Below are 20,092 nucleotides of genomic sequence, written 5' to 3'. Positions count from 1 at the left end.
GCTGCTAGCTAAAAGCTTTCATTAATTAAGACCATTTTTTCCTCTTCATTTACTTAATTAAAACTGTGGCCTGTGTTGATTTTTTTTTCCTTCCTTCTTCCTCTTCCTCTTTCAAAACATCCTCCCTTTCTCATGGCCATAATTTCTTGGTCTAAAGCACAACAAATAGCAAATTTGGAGCTTTAAATGGGGTAATAATAGGTCTTTAAAGCTCTGACTAGAGTACAGAGCAAACTGGTAGCGACTAAAGGAGTTGATAGGAACTACCACTGATCTCCAGCCAGGGAATTTAAAAGAATTTAAGCATATTTGATTATCAAATCTCATTTAAAAATAGATTTAATAATGAGACCCAAAGAGGGTAAAGTAAATAATTTTTCCTTCAATCTCTGGAATCGGGATTGATGTGATTTCATGCCAACTGTAGAGGCATGAGTGTTTCTTTTAGAAAGTCTGGAGTTGGAGGTTTTTTAAAGTTGATACTGAGCAGCAGTCCAGCTAAAACAGAGCAGTGAGAATGTGCTTAATGTACCCCAGGACATCTCTGATCAAATAAACCTGAGGACTAGAGAAATCATCCTCTGGGCAGAACAAATATATTGAGCCTTTAAAGAGAAGCATCTCCTTCTTGCTCTCTGTGGGGTTGAAGAGAGTTGTTAGGCCAAGATAAAGGATATTAATACTGTTTATATAGCTATAAATCATTTAGTATTGTTGGAATTTTTTTCTTCATAAATGCAATAAGATATATGATTTAACTGAAAATTGTGTGTGAACTGCTTTAGTCGCTACTTGTCTTAACTTCAAGAGTGGGATCAGAAGCACATTAGTCATGGAATTAAATGTGCCACAACAAAGCATTTAGATGATTTATTAAGAAAAAAGGAAGAAGAAATGGAAGGAAACAGAACCCAAATACTTTACACTGATTGGAACCTTTTTTTTTTCATCTTTGATGTTGCAGGCTAGCCTATACAGAGGAGGGTACAGTCGCTTCACTCCATACTAAAGACAGAAAATTCATCCCCAGACAAAACAAAAAGCAAACAAAAACCAAACGCAAACAACCCACCTTCTCCTTTCCTGGGAATCTAAATAGAACAAAATGCTTCCAGGTTACCATCGACCCCACCTTGTACACCCGTTCAAGTCAAACCTCTTAACATTTCTGAATTTTTCTCATGTTTTCTCTGGTGCGTGTATGTGTGTCTCACTGTTGTATTGATTTGGAATCTGTTTTGTTTGTATTGAAATGCGTGGGCCAAGACAGGAGGGGCTGAATGACAGCTTGTGGGGAGGAGAGATGCTGTTCAATGAGCTTTCTCATTTAGTCTGGCCTTAGATTTATGGGCATGAGCTCAGCTGATTTATGTTATGAGAGCGTGAAGGGAGAACGCCTCGCACTGGCTTTATGCGTATTACTCAATGGCACTGCACTAAGCAACATGTGCAAAGCAACTATCCGGCCAGAAATACAAGCATATTTAATTCTCTGCTGTTGCTTGACTAATACAAAAAAGAAGCCATCTGGTTGTATCACAAGTGTTCAGTTGTGGTTCGGTAGGAATGATATATTATGAATTATATACTATGAATATTTCACCAATATTTTTGGGGTTTATTTTTCCTTTTTTTGAAAGTGTTACTAGACTTCTAACTCATTTTAACCCCTTTTATAAAGCAATTTCAGCAGGAAGGGGTAATTATGAAAGGATTTGTTTTGAAAGCTAGATTCCTAATTATGGAACAGAGGCTGTGCTGCCCTTCTGCTGAATATCGTACATCTGTTATAACATTACAATTTCTGTTTTACTTTAAAAAAAAACCTCATTATCACAGATCTCTCCTCACCTTCAAGTAACCAATAAAATGTATTCATGCGTTTTATCAACATTTTTATTAAACCCTTATTCACAAACCCATGCTGATGTTAATGTGACATTTTACAGTATTCCTGTCAAGTAATAATATACTGTTAACCTAAATGTATTCCATTGCTACAGACCAGCATAATATTTTAAGAAATAGTAAATGCAATTCAGTTAGTTACTTTTTTTTTTCTCATCTCCTATAAAAGATGCTGATCTTTTCCAGTGATTGACATTCAATGATTGACATTCAAATGTTTTTAATGCATATATCTATATGTCAAATGTCAATCAAAAGACATTTTATAGAGTACTGTTTTGTTGAATATAAGTATGGTAAAATGTAAAATGCATACTTCTCATTATATATATATATATATATATATATATATATATATATATATATATATATATATATATAGAGAGAGAGAGAGAGAGAGAGAGAGAGAGAGAGAGAGAGAGAGAGATATAATATATGATACAATGCATACTTCTCATGTTATATATATATATATATATATATATATATATATATATATATATATATATATATATATATATATATATATATACATATCATGAAAAGTATGCATTTTACCATAATTATCTTCAAATTGAAATGGAACAAAACAGCAGTCTATAAAATCTCTTTTAGTGGAACAGAACTCTTATATTCATAATCAAGTGCCCTGAGCGAGACTTCCCAGTATAAGTGTGCACTTAATCACAGCTATTATCTCCAGCTCTTATCTCATTCTGTAAATAAACATTGAGTATTAATATCACAAAGGAAGAGCGCGTCGGTACTACATGGTCTGTTGCACCCTCTAGCTGATAAAATCACGAAATCCCGCTGCAGCTTAAATGAAGACAGTGAAGGCATAGTGGTGTGCTGTTGAAATATTCATTGCTGTTGTGGCACACATTTCTTCTTAAAGGTCACTCTTGCAATGAGATGCTGAAATACAATCATGAGATAAAACTGTTAAAAAAAAAAAAAAAAAGGCAAAAAGTGCCAAGTAAGTTTAAAATGAGAAACAAGGAGGAGGCTTCCCTTTCCCTTGAGATTCTGCACATTTTGCAGAGATGAAGCACCACAGGGTACTGAGCAACATGTTCAGCTATTGATTTGCTGTTGAGGTACTTGTTAAGCGCTTGGTGTGTCCCGCCGAGTCATATATTTCTGGAACATTATTAGCTGGGCAAAAAATGTATAGGTGACTTCAGAATCCTTAATAAGACAGCAACGATTTAGGAGTTCTTTCAAAGAGGAAGGGAGAGTAAGAAGAACAGGTTGGGTTTTGAGAAAATCAATCGAACCTTATCAGACATGGTCTGTACCTCCTCTCAGGTAAGATCCATATGTTAACCGTGTCACACTATCCTAGATTGAATCACCTCGAGAGAGTGGTTATTACCCTTGAAAGATATTTAGTTTGTCATTTGCTTTCATGATTTTACATGTGCATACCTTGTAATAGGTGTATATTCTAGCATTTTAGTAGTGTTTCTTATGAATGAGGGCTGTTCTTCCTCCCAGTGGAGAAGTGGAGAAGTTCACAGGTGAAAAGCTCTCTCTCAAGGTGACATTATGCTCAGACCCAGCACTTTGTAGAAAGCCAGTGATAAGACATGCTAGGCCTTTAGAGAACATACTGTGAGAGAGAGTGAGTAAGAGAGGGAACGAGTGGGAGAAGCCAATAATCCTTTCTGTGAAATAGGGCCTCTCTCGTTTCCAAGTTGTTCAGGGCGTTGATCATGTCCCTGAGGCTCAGAAGCAGCTCACATCCCTATACACTGACACACATTCTGCCCAGTAAATAGCTGCCTGCTCACTTCAAATGGAATAGAAAGGTGGGAGTTATAGAAGAAAGGGAGAAAAGATTCAGGACGGAGGGGCAGCATCCAAAGCAATTTACTCCACAGATTAAAGATAACACCATTGAGTCAATAACCACTGATCTCATTTGAAGATACACCAGGCTTACCTTGCGTATAGCACTGCTGTTCAGCTCGTTCTATTACCATAGCAGTTGTGGCTTCAGACACACCATTCTCCTTCTAGACTGAAATCACATGCAGCCTATTGTAAAACAGTGATTGGATGCAGTGCTTCCCCCGATTTGAAGAAAAAATCTACCATACAACGTAATATTTCACTTAAATAAGCTTCCTCTTCACATCCACCACTACCTCCTCAACTCTCTGAGCTTCATCGTCTTCTTTAAAAAGAATTTTCTTTAGTATTGATAAAAAGAAATAAAGTTGAGCCGCTGAGCCCAACCCCTTTCCTTGCTACTATAATCCTGGTTAAATATTTAATAAGTTTCTTATGAACACTGTTAAGATAATGACTGTAACATCAAGTACATTTATTAACACATTTATCATTGTTAAATGTTCTTTTATAAAAATAAATAAATAAATAAATAAATAAATAAATACTGCTAGATCAACAATATCGTTTTACAGTAAGAAAAAAGAGCGGATGTCTAAATCGAGGAGCTCAACACACATCAGGCATTTTCCTCTAACACCTTTTCAGTGTTAAGTAATAACATAAATGTATTTGAATAAATACTTTTTTTGGTTGATTGTTGGGTGTTTTTGGATGGTACCTCAAAACACAGTGCCTCCAAGCTAGCTAGTTACTAGCCTTAGAAAAAAAAACGTGCTCTGTGGGAATGGAATACAAGGCTAGTGCTACCAAAATGACTGCAACCATAAGCTGTAAATAAGACTGAAATTGGTTTTACATCCATGCTTGCACTTTATCAGTTTTAAACAGTTTCTTCTTGTTGTTGTTAGTGGTGGTGTTTTTTATGTTTTGTTTTGTTTTGTTTTGTTTTGTTTTGTGTTTTTAATTCGTCAATGTACATATCCATTTTTTTTCGAACAAGGTCAAGCCTAGATTGATCAGAAAATAAATACTTATGTGTAACAATAGATATATTAGCATATTTAAGAAAATGTAGCTCTGCTGTAGTACTTCAAACTTAGAGGAACAAAACAAACAATGTATTCTTCCTTTTATAAAATAATATTATAAGCCTACAGATATTCCATTGTGAATTTTTATATAACTATGTAAAATGTTCAGTCATATATTTCTTTATACATTTTTTCCGAAGAGAAAACAAAACTGATTATGTCTAAATGTGTTAGAATAATAACTGTGCTGTGCAGTTGGGCTACATAAATGTGTTTATATGATGTTTCCAAATAATTTGAAAGTATTAAAGCTGCCCTATGACATTTGTTTCATTTTCATTTCAATTAAAGACAGATTTAAAAGACTCTGCTGTCATTCTACCAGCTGTAAAACAAAATCAGAGAAGTGTAATTCAGTCTGTCTCATTCTAACACACACGTCCTTATTTACTTAAGAGTAAAAACGCATTTAAATTTAATAAGACCTAAAAACAAAATATGTACCCTAACAGGAAGTACAACGAATTGTGTCTTTCACATGGACCTAGAATCATGGCAGGTTCATTGTGTATATTTTATTTATAAGCATGCTATTTTGGAGCGTTCCTGCTCAAGCTGTGAAATGCAAATCAATTAATTTGGCAGCGAAGCTGTAATTGACCAACCCTTAAAGCCACTTTGTGAATGGCCAATGCGTGCAGAAATTAATATGTCTAAAGGGCACTGGGCATTAAATTTGCAGAAGCCTGTTTCTACCAACTGAATATATACTGTCTTCATAATGAGCTGTAAAAGATATCTTAGATTTTTAAAATTATGACATTATTAATTATTAAATTTTTTATTAATACATTTTTTACATTAGTATTATTACATTTATTAGATTTTGCTGTATACTCATTCCTCCCATGCCAACAGCCATTAAATTGGTTTTCTTTTACAAATACTTTATTAAAGTAATCTACACTTATGTCTACAAACATTTATTCATGACATACAGTATTTGAATGTTTTTTCTGACCTATCTCGCTTGTCTTTAGTTGGTGCTATACTTGAGTTTCACATTAAGTTTACCCTTACAGGAGTCTTAAGGAGATCGGTATTCACTGCGGCTGCCAGAAATATTTAGTACACACAAGAAACCTTATTTACATAATGTTTCCTCCCCCTAGTTTGCATATGATGTAATGCACACAATTATTCTCTGTAAATCCCCCGCAACATGCCCTCTATCTGCATGCACAATTTACCCAACTGCACATGCAAAGAAATGTTCTTTATTTTGGGTTTTAATAAATCAGAGCCCAAACGTTCAATCCATTCGAAAATATCTGTCTACTAGCTTCTACTTTTTACTAATTCACTTCCAGAATCTTACTGATACATAACTATGCAGAAATGTACAAATCCTTTGTTTTTAATTTTAGTGTTTCTTATTTTTAGTATAGGCATTTTGTCTACATTAAACAGAATTATATGCATCATACTGTATTATTACTCAATTATAACTCCATTAGCCATTCGTGTGATCCAGTATTTAAAGACTGAGGCTAAATAGCTCTGAAAAAAAGAGTGCTTAGAGGACAGTTTGCTGGCATCAGAATGAATGTATGAGCTTGCAGATTGTCATGATGGAAGTCTTCATTTTACACGGATGCTGCAGCAAGCCATTAAATGATTGCCTGTCTAATTGGTTCTGTTAATGCAGTCATTTGTAAGATGGCACCATGGGCCAAGGGCCAGTACAAAATGGCAGTATTATTTCTGTAATCGAATTTGTTCTAATTATGGTGACGGAATTTTAAAATAGTTACCAGTTTCACCACAAAGATAAAGATGAATATTAGTTAAAAAAAAAATAATCTGAGAACTGCAATTCATTTGAATTTGAGTTTGTGCAATGCAATAATATAGTGAAAGAATCTGGATTGATAACGTACAATGGAAAGTGAATGGCACTAAAAATGTTACAGCCGCATTTGTAGACCTCAGATATTGTAAAGCAAACTTGGAAAACACACTTGTATCGCTGCTACATACAGTATAGACTATGTCATTAATGCACTTCTAATTTAGTCAGGCAATTACAGAACAATTTAAAGTCCACATATATTTGATTTGATTTTTTATTTATTTTTATTTGTATTTTATTTTTTTTATTTAAACATGCAGTTTTTCTCTGCCAGGGGATTTTTTGTATATGTTTATAAAAAAAATGTACTTCTATAACTATATTACACTATTAGATCCTCTTTTATATGTATATGTCACCTGTGTATTTGCTGCTCAGCTCATGTGCAATGTGTACTGGACATTTTCAATGTTTCAGGTCATACTGTGTGAAAACATTGACTGGTAGTAAGATTGTCCACGTATGTATTGGTTATGGACTCTGATGAAGACACTGTAGTTATAGTTCTGTACACTTCTGTACAGTATAACATTGTAAAGATGTTTTTGTGTCTAAATAAAAAGACAATTCTAGCATGTGTGTCCTCAATGTGAATGTAATGATCTTCAAATTTAAATCTAAACCAGACACTGTGTATAGCCTATGTTTATACAGAAATGGATGTATATGAAAGCAGATTTTTGGCTATTAGTGGACTTAGAGATTGCATGTGTTTCATTGTCTATGGCAGCATCATTTGAAAGAGAATCTGTACCCGGTCACAGATGAGTAGGCAGCCGGCTCGAGCGTCTCTAGTAACTCTTTCTCCGAGTCTATTTCTGTCTGTGTTTGTCAAGCAAGAGAGCAGAGCCCATCATGAGTCTGTGTAAGAGATAAAGTGGCTCATGTCGAGAACAGAAGCCCATCATGGGGCTTGATCAGTATGCCAGAGCACATCTGTGGGCTCCTCCAGGGAGGGCTGAGCAACAACAAAGTGATGTTAAAATTAAAGTTGGCCTGCATGCTCTTGTGAGCCTCTTCAGTGCAGCGCCACATCTCCCTAAATTAAAGAGCTTCTGTCAGGAAGAGAGCCCCAGGACACCTTGGACTCCCGGTTTTGCTCCTGATCTTCTCCTCCTCTCACCATCTCTCTGTTGTTCTGTTTCTCCAACTGTCTAACATCTGCCCATCATTCGCTGTGGAAACTGTTCCTCTTCTTGTTTATTGTCATCCTTCATAATACTACTTTGTTATCTTCAATTTTTCCAAAGCTCCTTTAAGGTGTCTTGCTTTCTGTTCAGTCCCTCTGTATTAGGATTTGTGGATAATCCTCAAATGCATGTTTAGCATTATATCCAAGGATTATGTCGGATATTTCTGAAATAATTTCTGAGACCATACAATTAGCAGAATATAATAAGCTGCTTTTTTTTGTTTTGTTTTATTGTTTAATCAGTTCAGCTGTTTAACAAGTGCATGTTAACATACAACAGCTTACAGGATAACGTTCCACTAATCAACATGTTTTTATGTTTCTAGTAAATAAAAGAGAAAAAGAGGGATCATAGAAGAGGCGGACATCGGCTAAATAGTGGACGACAAGAAGGATTAAGGTGGCGATACAAAACAAAACATATAAAAATACAAAAACACATAAAAAGAAGGATCCCTTCAACCAAGGCTGTGAGTTGGAGGCATCATATCTTGATGGAGACATGAATGACAGCCAAGCTGTGAAGCGGAGGAAGAATTAGCCTTCACCTGTGACAGCCTGGCTGGGTGGAGGACGAGACAAGAGCTCATCATAAAAACTTTTTTTATTTTTCTAAACTTTTTTAAGTTTGTGATCTCAAAAAGAGTAAAAGATGAGTGTATATATATAAATATATATAAATCTATATAGCGATATATGTATGTATAAATATGTTAGAAAATGTTACAAAAAACTCAGCAGAGGTAAACGATGCATGAATGCAGCGCTGTTGGAGAGGGGGGTTGAGGGGACATGGTTGTTTCCTCACCCCCTCCTCCTTTTGCAGACTAGCTTATCCTGCCCTTAAGACTGGTTGGAGGGAAAAGGGTAAGACAAGTGGGCTGCAACCTCTTTAGACACAAGTCTGGCAGCCTGGCTTCGTCTAGGGCTCCAGTGTGTGGTAGGCCTGAGTCTTCCATCACTGACCTTCTGCTATGGGTCAGAAGTGACAGCTAATGCCTCGGTGGACAAAGGCTAAGTTCCTGTTGAACAGCATTACATCCCAGAGAGAAAGGTCAAGGGCCTTTAGTCATTGATGTAGGCCTGAAAAAGAAGCTTTTATTCACTCCTTCGCCCTCCATTTCTCCTAAATGTCAGTATCGTTGGCTTAAAGCAGTTTTATAAACTTGACATGAATTTGAAAAGAAATCATTTTTAATTTGAATTTTGCAAATATAGATCCACTGTACTGTAATTATGTTTCATGCCAATGTCAAGAGATGATACTTTTAAAAGACTTTAAAGTTTGTTAAGATCTTGTAATATTATAATTTAAATAGGAGAGGCAGGTCGAGTCAAGAAACTGTAAATATACCACCAAAAGCCTGTCCATGAAGAAAAAAAAAAAGAGTGCAAGAGATGTCTTTGAGGTCGTTCCCATGCAGCGTGTGATAAATTGTCATTATGAATACTTTAATGGTTATGGTTAAGTGTGGCAATAGCCAAAGCTACACGACCATCTAATGACCATCTCCATTCCTAAATGAGAAGATAGAGTTCATACAGGCATTCATGCTGTCTGACAACCCTCTGTTTTCAGTAGCACAATGTGTAAAGGCCCAGTGAAGAAAAATGGGCGCACTGAGACATACAAGGCTGTGTGTGTGTGTGTGTGTGTGTGTGTGTGTGTGTGTGTGTGTGTGTGTGTGTGTGTGTGTGATATAGTGTGTCGGCCTGGAATGGTCACAGTGGAGTAAGTGGGAAATGGAAAAGTGGAAAGGGGCTTCACTGATTCGTGGCCCCAATGCTACCAAAAAGCATTACATTGTAGTGTTGTTGTGGAGGTGGCCATGTTGTGTAGTAAACCACTTTTGTACATGGTGTCAGGGGGCTACAAATTAAGACAATTGGAGCTGTCTGCTTTGTATTGTCACAGGAGTTTGGCCATCCATCTTGAAAATAGGCTCTTGCCTGCTATAATGTGGGAAACAAAGTGAGATGGGCGGTAGTTTTAGTCAAAGGGTTGCAAGCGAAATTTTACTAAAGTCTGTTACCTTTCTACTTCTACTGAGCTCCACTTTAGTGATATCCATATATAGTTAAACATTGTACTAATAACATGCTGCTGAGCATGGTTCAAATGTCAATTGTAGCCATTTACTAATGTTGTATTATTGTATTACAAGTATGGAGAAAAAAAAACATTTCTATATGAATATATCTATTTGTGACTTTGCGACCCTTCAAACAATGATTTTATTTCTTGTTTTCAATGGTGGTTCAGGTTTTGCACTGTTAGTGTACTGAGAGATTTTTACCTTGGTGGCATTTCTCTGTCTGTCTGATTCTTTGTTTCAGCTATTGAATGTACTTCAAACTCTTGAACTTTTTAGGTATATGTCCTTATTTTTTAAGTAGTACTTTGTAAATGTATGTACATGGTCTAGCTAGTCTCTGTTCTGGTACTGGACCTGAGTTCTAATGGAGATGTCTGTGTTGACTACTGTTATATGATTAAAAAAAAATAATAATAATAATAACGGAGCACTCCAGGACAGTGTGATCAGTCAGAATTGGTTCACTAATGTGCTTCAAGAAAAGGAACAATGTGCTGAGGTTAATAAGAAAACAGTCAAATGTTTTTGTTGATGCAAAATGTGAAAACTTACTTACATGCAAAAGCTTCCTGTTATGATGTATTACTCTATATGTGAAATTAAAACATGAAAATGTTTTTTTTATGTGACATGCAAATCAGACATGCTGATTTTCCCGGATTTTGGTTCAGACAAAGAATGGTACATTTATTAGTGTGTAGGTAAGCCTCTTCTCCAGATGCCATTTCCAAGCTTTGCAAAATCATGAGCTTCCTTGGACTCAGGTGTTATGTCAAGACAGAACTTACACGTTCCACACCATGAAAATATAACTCCTCTTCGCTGCATTTTTGCTTTCAGAACAATACTTTATTTTCTATCAAGCTGGCAACTCGTATCTCAGTGATTGTAATACATTAAAGGTAACTATACACTGGGCAATGGAGGCACTTGTTCGCCTGTTAGAGGAGAGTTATGGAGCATCAGCATGTATCAGCAGTGGCGGATGGGAGCTAACCGTCAAGACAAGCTGTTTCAGGGACATTAAATCCGACTGGACGATTCTGTACTGAAAGAGACTGTAACTGAACAAAGTAACAAAAGATGTCAATTTCACAGAGATCCAAGACCTCTGGATTTATTTCTTTGCTTTTGTCTGTATGACATATATCTTGTTTACATGTCCTGGTTTTAGACCGCTGTAAGGTGTGTATCAGCCCTTGCACTGTATCTCTTGGCTTGTTGTCTTCACCCTGTGCTCTTGCTCCTTCCTTGAAGTCTGAAGACATGTCCACCTAAGCACCAAAGTCAGCTCACCCTGTCTTCCTTAACCCAAAGCCAAAAGGCAATGCAAACTCTAGTGTGCTCATACTCCTCCCTTTAGCTTAAGCTGAAATGAAACTTGTGCTTTTCTAACATTCTCTTCATCCAAAATTTGTCTTCCTACCAGGCCCAAGCGCAGTTATGCAGACAACTTTGTCAAACTCAGATTGATGAAGGAAACCAATCTTTATAAACACAAACCTAAATCTAGTTCAGCAGTCACACACCCTCTCCACAATCTGCAGCCATGTGTGTCTTCACCAGTTCCCTAAGCACAAAGGTTTGAATGGGGTGTGAGAAGGCCATCTCAGTGAAAGAGTATCCATGAATCCATCCCTTCCATTCATCTGTCAGTCCATCCTGTGTCTATGTGCTTCCAGCCCCTTTATTTTCTACAAATGTACAAATTCTCCTTCTACTGTCAGCTCAATACAAAATGTGTTATATTTAAAAAAAAAAAAAAAAAAAAAACAGTGTTCTTATTGTGCTACACTGGCTCAATGTAACAACAAAGCTATTTTTAATATTTTCAGGTTATTTTCTTCATAAATATTTTGCAGTTGTTCCAAATAAGTACAAGTTTAGAAAAATAAGCAGAAAAATCAATATTGAAAATGAAAAGACTGTTCAGGTCTAACTTTGCATTTGAGTTGTTCTCTTTCTGTATGCTTCCAATGTGCTTCAGACAACCAGTACTATTTATTATATCATTATCTTATGATTATTATCATCATGATTAATATGATTATTAATAAATATTTCTTTCTTCAACAGTCTGCATTGTTTTAATTACTTACAGATCTTTACAGTATTGTTTTTTTAATATATCGTATAGTATCTATTTTCTACTAGTATCTATTAACTCCTGAATTATTAACCATTTAGAAAAATTAGTTATAACTTAATATATATAAAAAAGTATCAGTAATAGGTGTATTCATGCTTCACTCCCAGTGTTCCAGATAAAGGGGTTACATAAAATTGAATAAATGAATGAAAATAAGAAGCAGATGCATTTATATAATGAACTCGTAGATGTGAAGGTGTACAGTCGTATTTAAACACAAAGCTTTTGGTGCATATAAGCATAAAAAAAAATTTCAGCAAAACACTGGTTTTAAAATGATTGCCCTGAAACCTAGAATATTTGGAGCAGCTTCCATAGCACTACATTTCAGTGCCTTTTTATTGTGAGATTTGTGAATGTGCACAATGCCCTTTTTTATCTCGGACCACAGGATTGTAAATGTAAGCGACCATGCGACCATTGTGTAATAGTGATTCTGCTTTTCCTGTATTTCTATATTAATTCGTATGCATGTTTGCTGATCTGTTCATGATGAAGTTTTAGATGAATATTTGCCAGAGGCAACCAAGATTTTGGCAGTCACTTGGTTGAATTAATGATGTAATTAATCTTCACTCTTCAAGATCCACTACCAAGCAATGTTCCACTACCATATTATATTGGTTATTATATTGGATCCATGTACAAAATGTTTTACCATGCAGAAGGTGTTCATGGAGACTTCATATATATATAATCTTCTAGTTTGGTTTTGAGTACATCACAAATTGACCATTACTGAAGTTCAGGAGCTGAAATTTGTATGTTTCTAACAGAAATAACTTCTTTCTTTCAACTCTTATAATCAATATAATTACTATCATGGTAATTTACTGCTAATTACTGAAACATTATTACTGAAACACTTTTGAAAGTATGTTTATTGAGAATATATTTTTGGTCATTGCTCCGTTGCACCTTTGTACCTTTGTCATTTTAAGCTAATTTTCATTCATTTCTTTGTGTAAACATTGACTGGCTAAATAAAATCAACATACCACCCTTGTGCTCCTCAGTGGAGACCAACTGTATACTAACTCACATGGACATTTAAATTTTATAGACAGAGGTATTGGAATAAGTTACAGTATATTGGGTTGTACATCTCCATGAGGAAGTATTGGGAATTAGTGTCAATGTGATCAGTAAATAATCAGTAATTATTATTAATGAGCCATAGATGGCTAGTAGTTTTGCAGAAGAAACATAAGACTCGGTAATTAATGCTTAGTTAATAATGAACTCCTGCTAACATACTTGCTGAGTAATTAACCAGTAGTTCTTAGCAGTTAATAGGACTAAGATAAGTGCTATTGAACAGCTACTCATTCATTCCTACTTAGCTCCAGTATAGTTACCTGCTACACAGGTAGAATGTAGTGTTACTGTGAGGTTGACTTTGTGTTCTCTAAGTGAAAAGAAATGTTTGATATCAGTATCATTGTAAGCATTTTTATTAATCAAGGTCATTTTTTAACTTTAACTTTCGTTATCTTTACTGTTATAATGCATGTTCAGCTGCCTTGACTAACTAGTTGTTGGCACTATTCCAATATCTATCTTTGTTAGAAATAAAAAGCAACTGTTTGTTAACACTGCATTTAAAATGTTCTCGTATTTAATGCCTTCGGACAGGACAATAAATGTTGTGTAAACAGGCCATTCAACTTTGTGTTAGAAAAGAATGAGGCATCGTCTGTTGTGTAGTCAATGCCGGTGTTAAGATTCAGAATTGCGAGTGAAAAGGATGATGCGAGTTTTAGGCCAATTTGTCTGAAATCCCCAGACGACCATAAGATAGAGTGTACCTGTCCGTTCCTCGGATGATCATTTACCTACACAAAGCAAATGCGCCATTGATCTCTCCTCTCTGTCCTCCAAAACAACACAATACCTGCACTCATCTACACTAACAAACAAGGTTTCACTCTCCACATTGATCCCATGTTTCAGTACTTTTTCATCACCTCGTTATACATGCTGTGTGGAGTCTAGTCCAATCAAACAAAGCTTTACATCTCTGCTAGACATCACCTGAGGAACTGGATGAAAAATGCTAGCCTAGAATCATCAGAACCAGCAGTGTGTGCTTAAGAAAATTCACAGAGCTCCTCACTTATTGTTTCTCCTTCTCTTTTAGTTCTTTTTGCCATTTAATTTATGTTCTAATTATGGAAAGGAGCTTACTCGTTCCTATGACCACTTCGTTCCTATGGAGTAAGTCTCTCTGATCCTTCTGTCTTGAATTACAGGTACAGGTGCGTAAAGCTTGAGTTCTCAGAGGTCAGACTTTAAACATAGCCTGTTAACACTGAACATTTACAAATCTTCATCCTGCCTGGAACACTTCCATGTAGAAAAGGAGACATGTTTTTTGGCAAGCATAAGAAGAACTGGTTTATTTGATATGAAAGCTTGATGCACAGGGTTTCCAACTCATATCGTAAGCAGGCCACCGCTGACATAAAGCTGCCATTCCCTGGATGAGGGCTATTAAGAGTACATGCCTGTTAGCCCACTGTGCACTGCTGGGCTTACATTACTTACATGTGAATATTCTATGTTACAACAGGACATATCCTTTCTTCTGAACACTCAGAAAGAGAGGAAGAAGTGAGCAAAAAAAAATGCCAAAGCATTAATACTAATCACTGGTGCGGTAAATTAATTTTGGATTGCTTCTCTGGGTTCGTACAAAATTGTTTTGTTGAGGGTAAAAAGGAGATTAAGGCTTTAATTATACTTGGAAATTAATTCCAGAAAATAAATCTGCCTTTTTAAAGGGTTCTCTTTCATGGTGCTTATGTGGTGTCTGTCATGTGTTGAGTATTTAATGAGAGGCAGCTGACACAGTAAGAATCACCTAATGTCAATATTGTGACTATTATTGTCACTATATTAAATCAGAGTTCATTACTTTATGGCCAATAAATACTGAAGACATGTAGTATATATAAAGTATACTTACAGAATATTACATGCACCTTAGATGTATTTTCTAATATATTTTCTTAAGTTCTTCTAAAAGTCTGAAATGCTGCAACGTTGTATATAAATTTAGATTTTATGAGAACTGCTATAGTACCCTGCGAAACATCAGTGTACGAACGTTTGCTGGCGTTCTATGTTTCAGGATAAATCTCAGTAATATATTTTGGTTATTATATTTATACCTTATGAATGGTGCCAAACAGTTTACTGGGTCTTAGAAGGACAGATTCAATTAAGTGTCAGGCTGTGGTAAGGTTGAACTAAGAGAAAACAAGACAAAGTGAATGAGATGGAGACTGTGTGAGGGAAACTAGAAGAAATGTGCCCAATTCCAGCTCAAGGATAAGACTACAGCCTCAGATAGAGTAAATATTTACTATAGAGTTGACGGGTGGGAAACAGAATGAGAGGGTTTGTTCCCCAGGCAAACTAAATGCTCATTCTGCTAAGTCTACACATAAATATTACGCACTCATCCAATCCTCACATACTCTGTCCTCCTAGTCCTGGCTCCTTTCTCTCCATTGTTTGCTTGTTTAATTAAACACAGGTCAGTTTTCCTCCCCACACCGTTGGTCTGAGACTTCACTAATCTGCCATCACAACTCTATTACCCTGTATCTCTCTCTCTCTCTCTCATGCTCTCTCTCATGCTCTCTCTCATGCTCTCTCTCACACACACACACACACTCCAGACACAAGGACAAACACCACAACTCCCTAGTGTGTGCTCTGCCTACAGGTCTCCAAATCCCCCCACAAACACACCACCACATCAGAGCTGAGCTTCTGAGCTACTGCAACCCACAGCTCAGAAAAGTCAGAGAACAAAATGAAGAAGGAAGCAAAAAGATGGTTTTCCACTCATTTAACTCCCTTGTCAGCTGTCATGCTCTGAAATTCGATCTACATTGTTCCAATTTGATATTTGTTTAACAGCTTGGGGAAAGACAGTTAAAGCTTGGTGATGCTTTCTTATACAGTACAATATGTCTTAAGTACAATCCCAGTGAGTTCTGTGTATCAAATAGCTAATTATAGAAAATAAACTGGTAAGAAGAAAAGAGGTGTTTTGTTTTGTTTTATATTTGTTTTGTAATTAGTTGGAATAACAAGATGGATCTGGCATTCCATCCATAGTTTATGCCTATTTTGTTCCCAGGATAAAGTCTTACTGAAAATGAATGGATGGATGGATAGATGGATAGATGGATGGATGGATAGATGGATAGATGGATGGATGGATGGATGGATGGATGGATGGAAAGATGGAAGAACGGAAGGATAATAAGGAGACACCATCAAAATAGCATCACTATCAAATCTGTGATGCTCAGTGATTCTAATCTTCACTGATGGTAACGAGGCATGTTTTACAACCATAGCAAAAGTATCAGATTTCAGCATCCAACAAGGGCCAGTATAACCCCTCATGAAAGCTGGTTAGAGTGTTTTTATGCTGCTTGTGTCCTCCTCTCCCAATGGAGGTATTTGTGCTTAGAGCATGACTGCAGTGATTTTTGAGCAGGGCAGAACCAGTAAGACAGTGAGCTTCCCTTGGCACAGTGTATGGTGGTACTTTATGAGGAAGTACACCACTGCTAAAGCATCAGCCTTCTCGTTTGAGTCTGGTTCCTCGCAAGGATTCTGCACCATGTTGTCTTGATTTCTAAATCTAGTATTATATATATATATATATATATATATATATATATATATATATATATATATATATATATATATATATATATAAACAATGTATGTTGTTTAAAGCACTATACAAATATTACATTCTTAATTGAAGATACATTTGTGGTCTGAGCTCTTAAGTTTATTGTCACAATGATTTTACTGGGTTGTTTGTCATGGCTGGTACTATATATTGGAAGAAAGTTTAATATGCAACCTTTCCATGGCATTTAGCAAGAATATGTTGGCACTTACTGCCTTGTTACTAGTAAGTAATTAAACAGTTATGAGGTGTTTTATGTCATTTATTACACATATTAAAACCTGTTAGTAATTTCATAGTAATTTACCGTTATTATTCTTAGATGTTAAAAAAGAAAGAAATATTTAGTACTTAGTACCACTGTTTATATTACCGTACACCGTAAACATTGCAGACATTTACAGCAAAATTCAGTTTTTTTATTGTATAGATTACACTGCAAATGATTGCATTCATTTACAGTAAAATAGCAAAAAATCAAAGAATGATAGGTTATCTAACATTTCAGCAGAGATTGAGACAGATAAAGGTTCTCTTTGTGTCAACAACTGAAAATTTTTAAATTTTATGTAAGTACATGCCAGCCTTTGCAGCATAGATCAGAAGGTTATGATGTCAGATACCATTACTGTAAGGATGCCATGGTTATATCCTTAAGCAAAAGACAATTGATCAGTTGTATTCTGCCTCAGACAAGCATCGGCCAAATATATATTTTATTTTAAATGTACAGTATATTCCAGGAAATATACAGTGTGTATATATACACAATATATTACAATACATTATATTTACTGTCAATGTATTATCAATATATTTATCATCAATAAACATACTAATATCATGTTTTCTGAATATGGTATGTTAGATGTTTTCATGTTGCCCCAACATACTCATTTCCCCAACATAACTTTCCTCTAATATGTCTATACATCTGTGTGTGTATTTCATCTGAGAGGCTAGCCCTGAGTGTTTATATATACAGTATGTGTGTGAGTAAAGAAGGCCCTGTGAGCATTAGTTGTGTTTACTCCTGGCTGTGAGGAATAGTTCTATTTAAGGCAGCCCATCTATCTCAGTCACATTCAATACAGCCTCGGGTTACAGCATGCCTATTTAAAATGGAAGCATGCAATCGTACAATAATGCCAGGGCTTGTTTGTTACACCATTGTTGTCTCCCTCTTTATTCTCTATCTCTTTCCATCTCTCCCTCTTCTCCTGTTTCTATTCTTTCCTTTCGATTTCCTCTTCCTCCAAGGCTCAGAGGTCCTCAGAGGCCTTTTCTGTTTCTTACAGCTGTTTAAGGAGATCATATAAATCGATGCAGGGGAGAGAGCCGAGACACTAATTATGGGAGAATATTGTAACTATGGTGACGAGCAGTCCAGCAATACCCTCGGCCCTCTTGCCCTGCTTTATTATGTGAGTTCATCATGAACATGTGTCAAGATTATGATCTGTATGGATACTGGCCCACGAGTTGAGTGATACCTCAAATCTTAAAATGCTAAATGGACACTGTGGACAAACCCCGAAATGCATGAAAAAACTTGACAAACTTGCTGAACATCTGTTGTGTTGTAAGAGTGATACTTGATATTTGATTGCAAATCTCCTTTAAGGTCCATTTGTGTATTCCCATATGTGCTTGAATATATATGTTTGTCACTGTTTGCTCACGTAGAGCGTGTGTTTATCTGGAAAGGATTCAGACCGGCCCTGCTCTGGTATGCGCTTGTTGTTTGACACCGAATGAATGTGTAGCTCGGTTAATTAGTAGGGCTGCAGGGCTGCTGGGCTGCACGAGGGGGAGGGCAGAGCCTCTGTCTCAGCAGAGCACAACCTCGACACGTCTCAGCGCACATCAGCTTGTTTTGATAAGGGACTTTCTGAATTAGCGCAGCTCCTTATGGACCACTTTCCCTGCGCTGTAGCAGCCAGCCCCACTCATTATTCATCCTGCTGGAGGAGAGCAAAAAACAAAAGTGCAGCGATGAGCAGCATTAGCACATAATCACCCACATGTCTGCTCCACATATGAAACAGCCTCATCCTTTATTTTTCTCTTTTTTGTGATGTGCAAGCCAGCATGTTTTGCAGACCGGGCACAACAAAGCACCAGAAAAAGAGGGATACGGTAGCAGGTATTAAGAGAGGCCTCTGCCTGTCCTAATTCTTGCTGTGCCTGAACACTGATTCCTCACTCATCAGCTACATGGGCTCATTTAAATTTAATTGTGAGCAATTAGAAGCCCCCGGCCCCAGCAAATATATTAATTAATTTCCTCTAAATAGGTGTTTACTGTTTGACACCTTCGCTTGTCAGAATTTTAAGCTGTGGGATCAGATACATTTGACATTATGCAGCACATTTCCACAGTGTCCGATCAAACGTCAGTCATTCACTGATTCCACCCAGTTGCCAAATGTATAGATAACATACAGTGATGGAAAAAGCTAAGCTTTTTTTTTTTAAGAGTTACTATAAAAAAATATAGCTCAAATACATTAAAGTCAATCCTTCAGAGAAATGTAGCCACTACAGTATAAGCTACATGCCTTAAGTGTCTTAACTGCATTAAATCTATATCCTCAGTAGATGTGAGCTTGTGTGCTAATTACTAAGTAATAATCAAAAGAAGATGACCGAAAAACAATTACTTAATGTATTATCATTAATGCTGAGCCTTTGAAATGCTGAGTTTTGTTGTTTTTTTGGTGTGTGTGTGTTTTAGATTTGAACACACAATTTGCTAAAATTAGGCCAGTTATCCCTAAGGACTGGTTCTGAATCAGCACTGTGTAGCTGCATAAGACAATAGCACCAGCTATTTTTATGATACCTCTTCCAGTTTCAGTAAAATTCGAGAGGCATGCCCCCTGGGTGTCTCCCAGGATCCAACTGACCTCAACCTGGATAACCTGGTCGGGCAGTGGCACTCGCTCATCTACATTCATTTCACACAATACAAAAAATGAAGAAAAAAAAAAAGAAAGAAAGAAAGAAAGAAAACTGGGGAACTTGTTCCTACAGCAGGGTGCATTAACACCTATAGAATAAATAGATAATGGAGCACTTATTTGGTAAAATTAACAGCAGATAAGTTGTATTTTACACTTTACAGTGTTTTTATTCCTCAATCTGAATATAATGCAAAATGAAATCTATTTATTTGTGCTTCATCTCCAAGACTAGTTACATTTAAATAAGATTAAGAT

The 20,092-nt window shown here is 36.2% G+C and overlaps 1 protein-coding gene across 5 annotated transcripts in view; it reads left to right on the top strand.

Annotated features, from left to right (window-relative positions):
* Positions 1–11,986, top strand: part of rbfox3a (RNA binding fox-1 homolog 3a) — a 328,730-nt gene extending 316,744 nt beyond the window's left edge. For 4 of the 5 annotated variants that reach the window (XM_060897420.1, XM_060897410.1, XM_060897389.1 and 1 more), the window contains one exon: positions 965–1,204. In XM_060897420.1, coding sequence (XP_060753403.1) covers positions 965–1,009 — 45 coding nt within the window. In that variant the 3' untranslated portion in view covers positions 1,010–1,204. Of the gene's footprint in view, positions 1–964; positions 1,205–8,229 lie in introns of those variants that run through there. The other variant, XM_060897403.1, reaches the window with a different exon arrangement.
* The last annotated feature ends 8,106 nt before the right edge of the window (positions 11,987–20,092 follow it).

The sequence above is a fragment of the Tachysurus vachellii genome, chromosome 2 (genome assembly GCF_030014155.1).
Source record: "Tachysurus vachellii isolate PV-2020 chromosome 2, HZAU_Pvac_v1, whole genome shotgun sequence".
NCBI classification, from domain to species: domain Eukaryota; kingdom Metazoa; phylum Chordata; class Actinopteri; order Siluriformes; family Bagridae; genus Tachysurus; species Tachysurus vachellii.
This window is presented reverse-complemented; position numbering and strand designations above follow the sequence as displayed.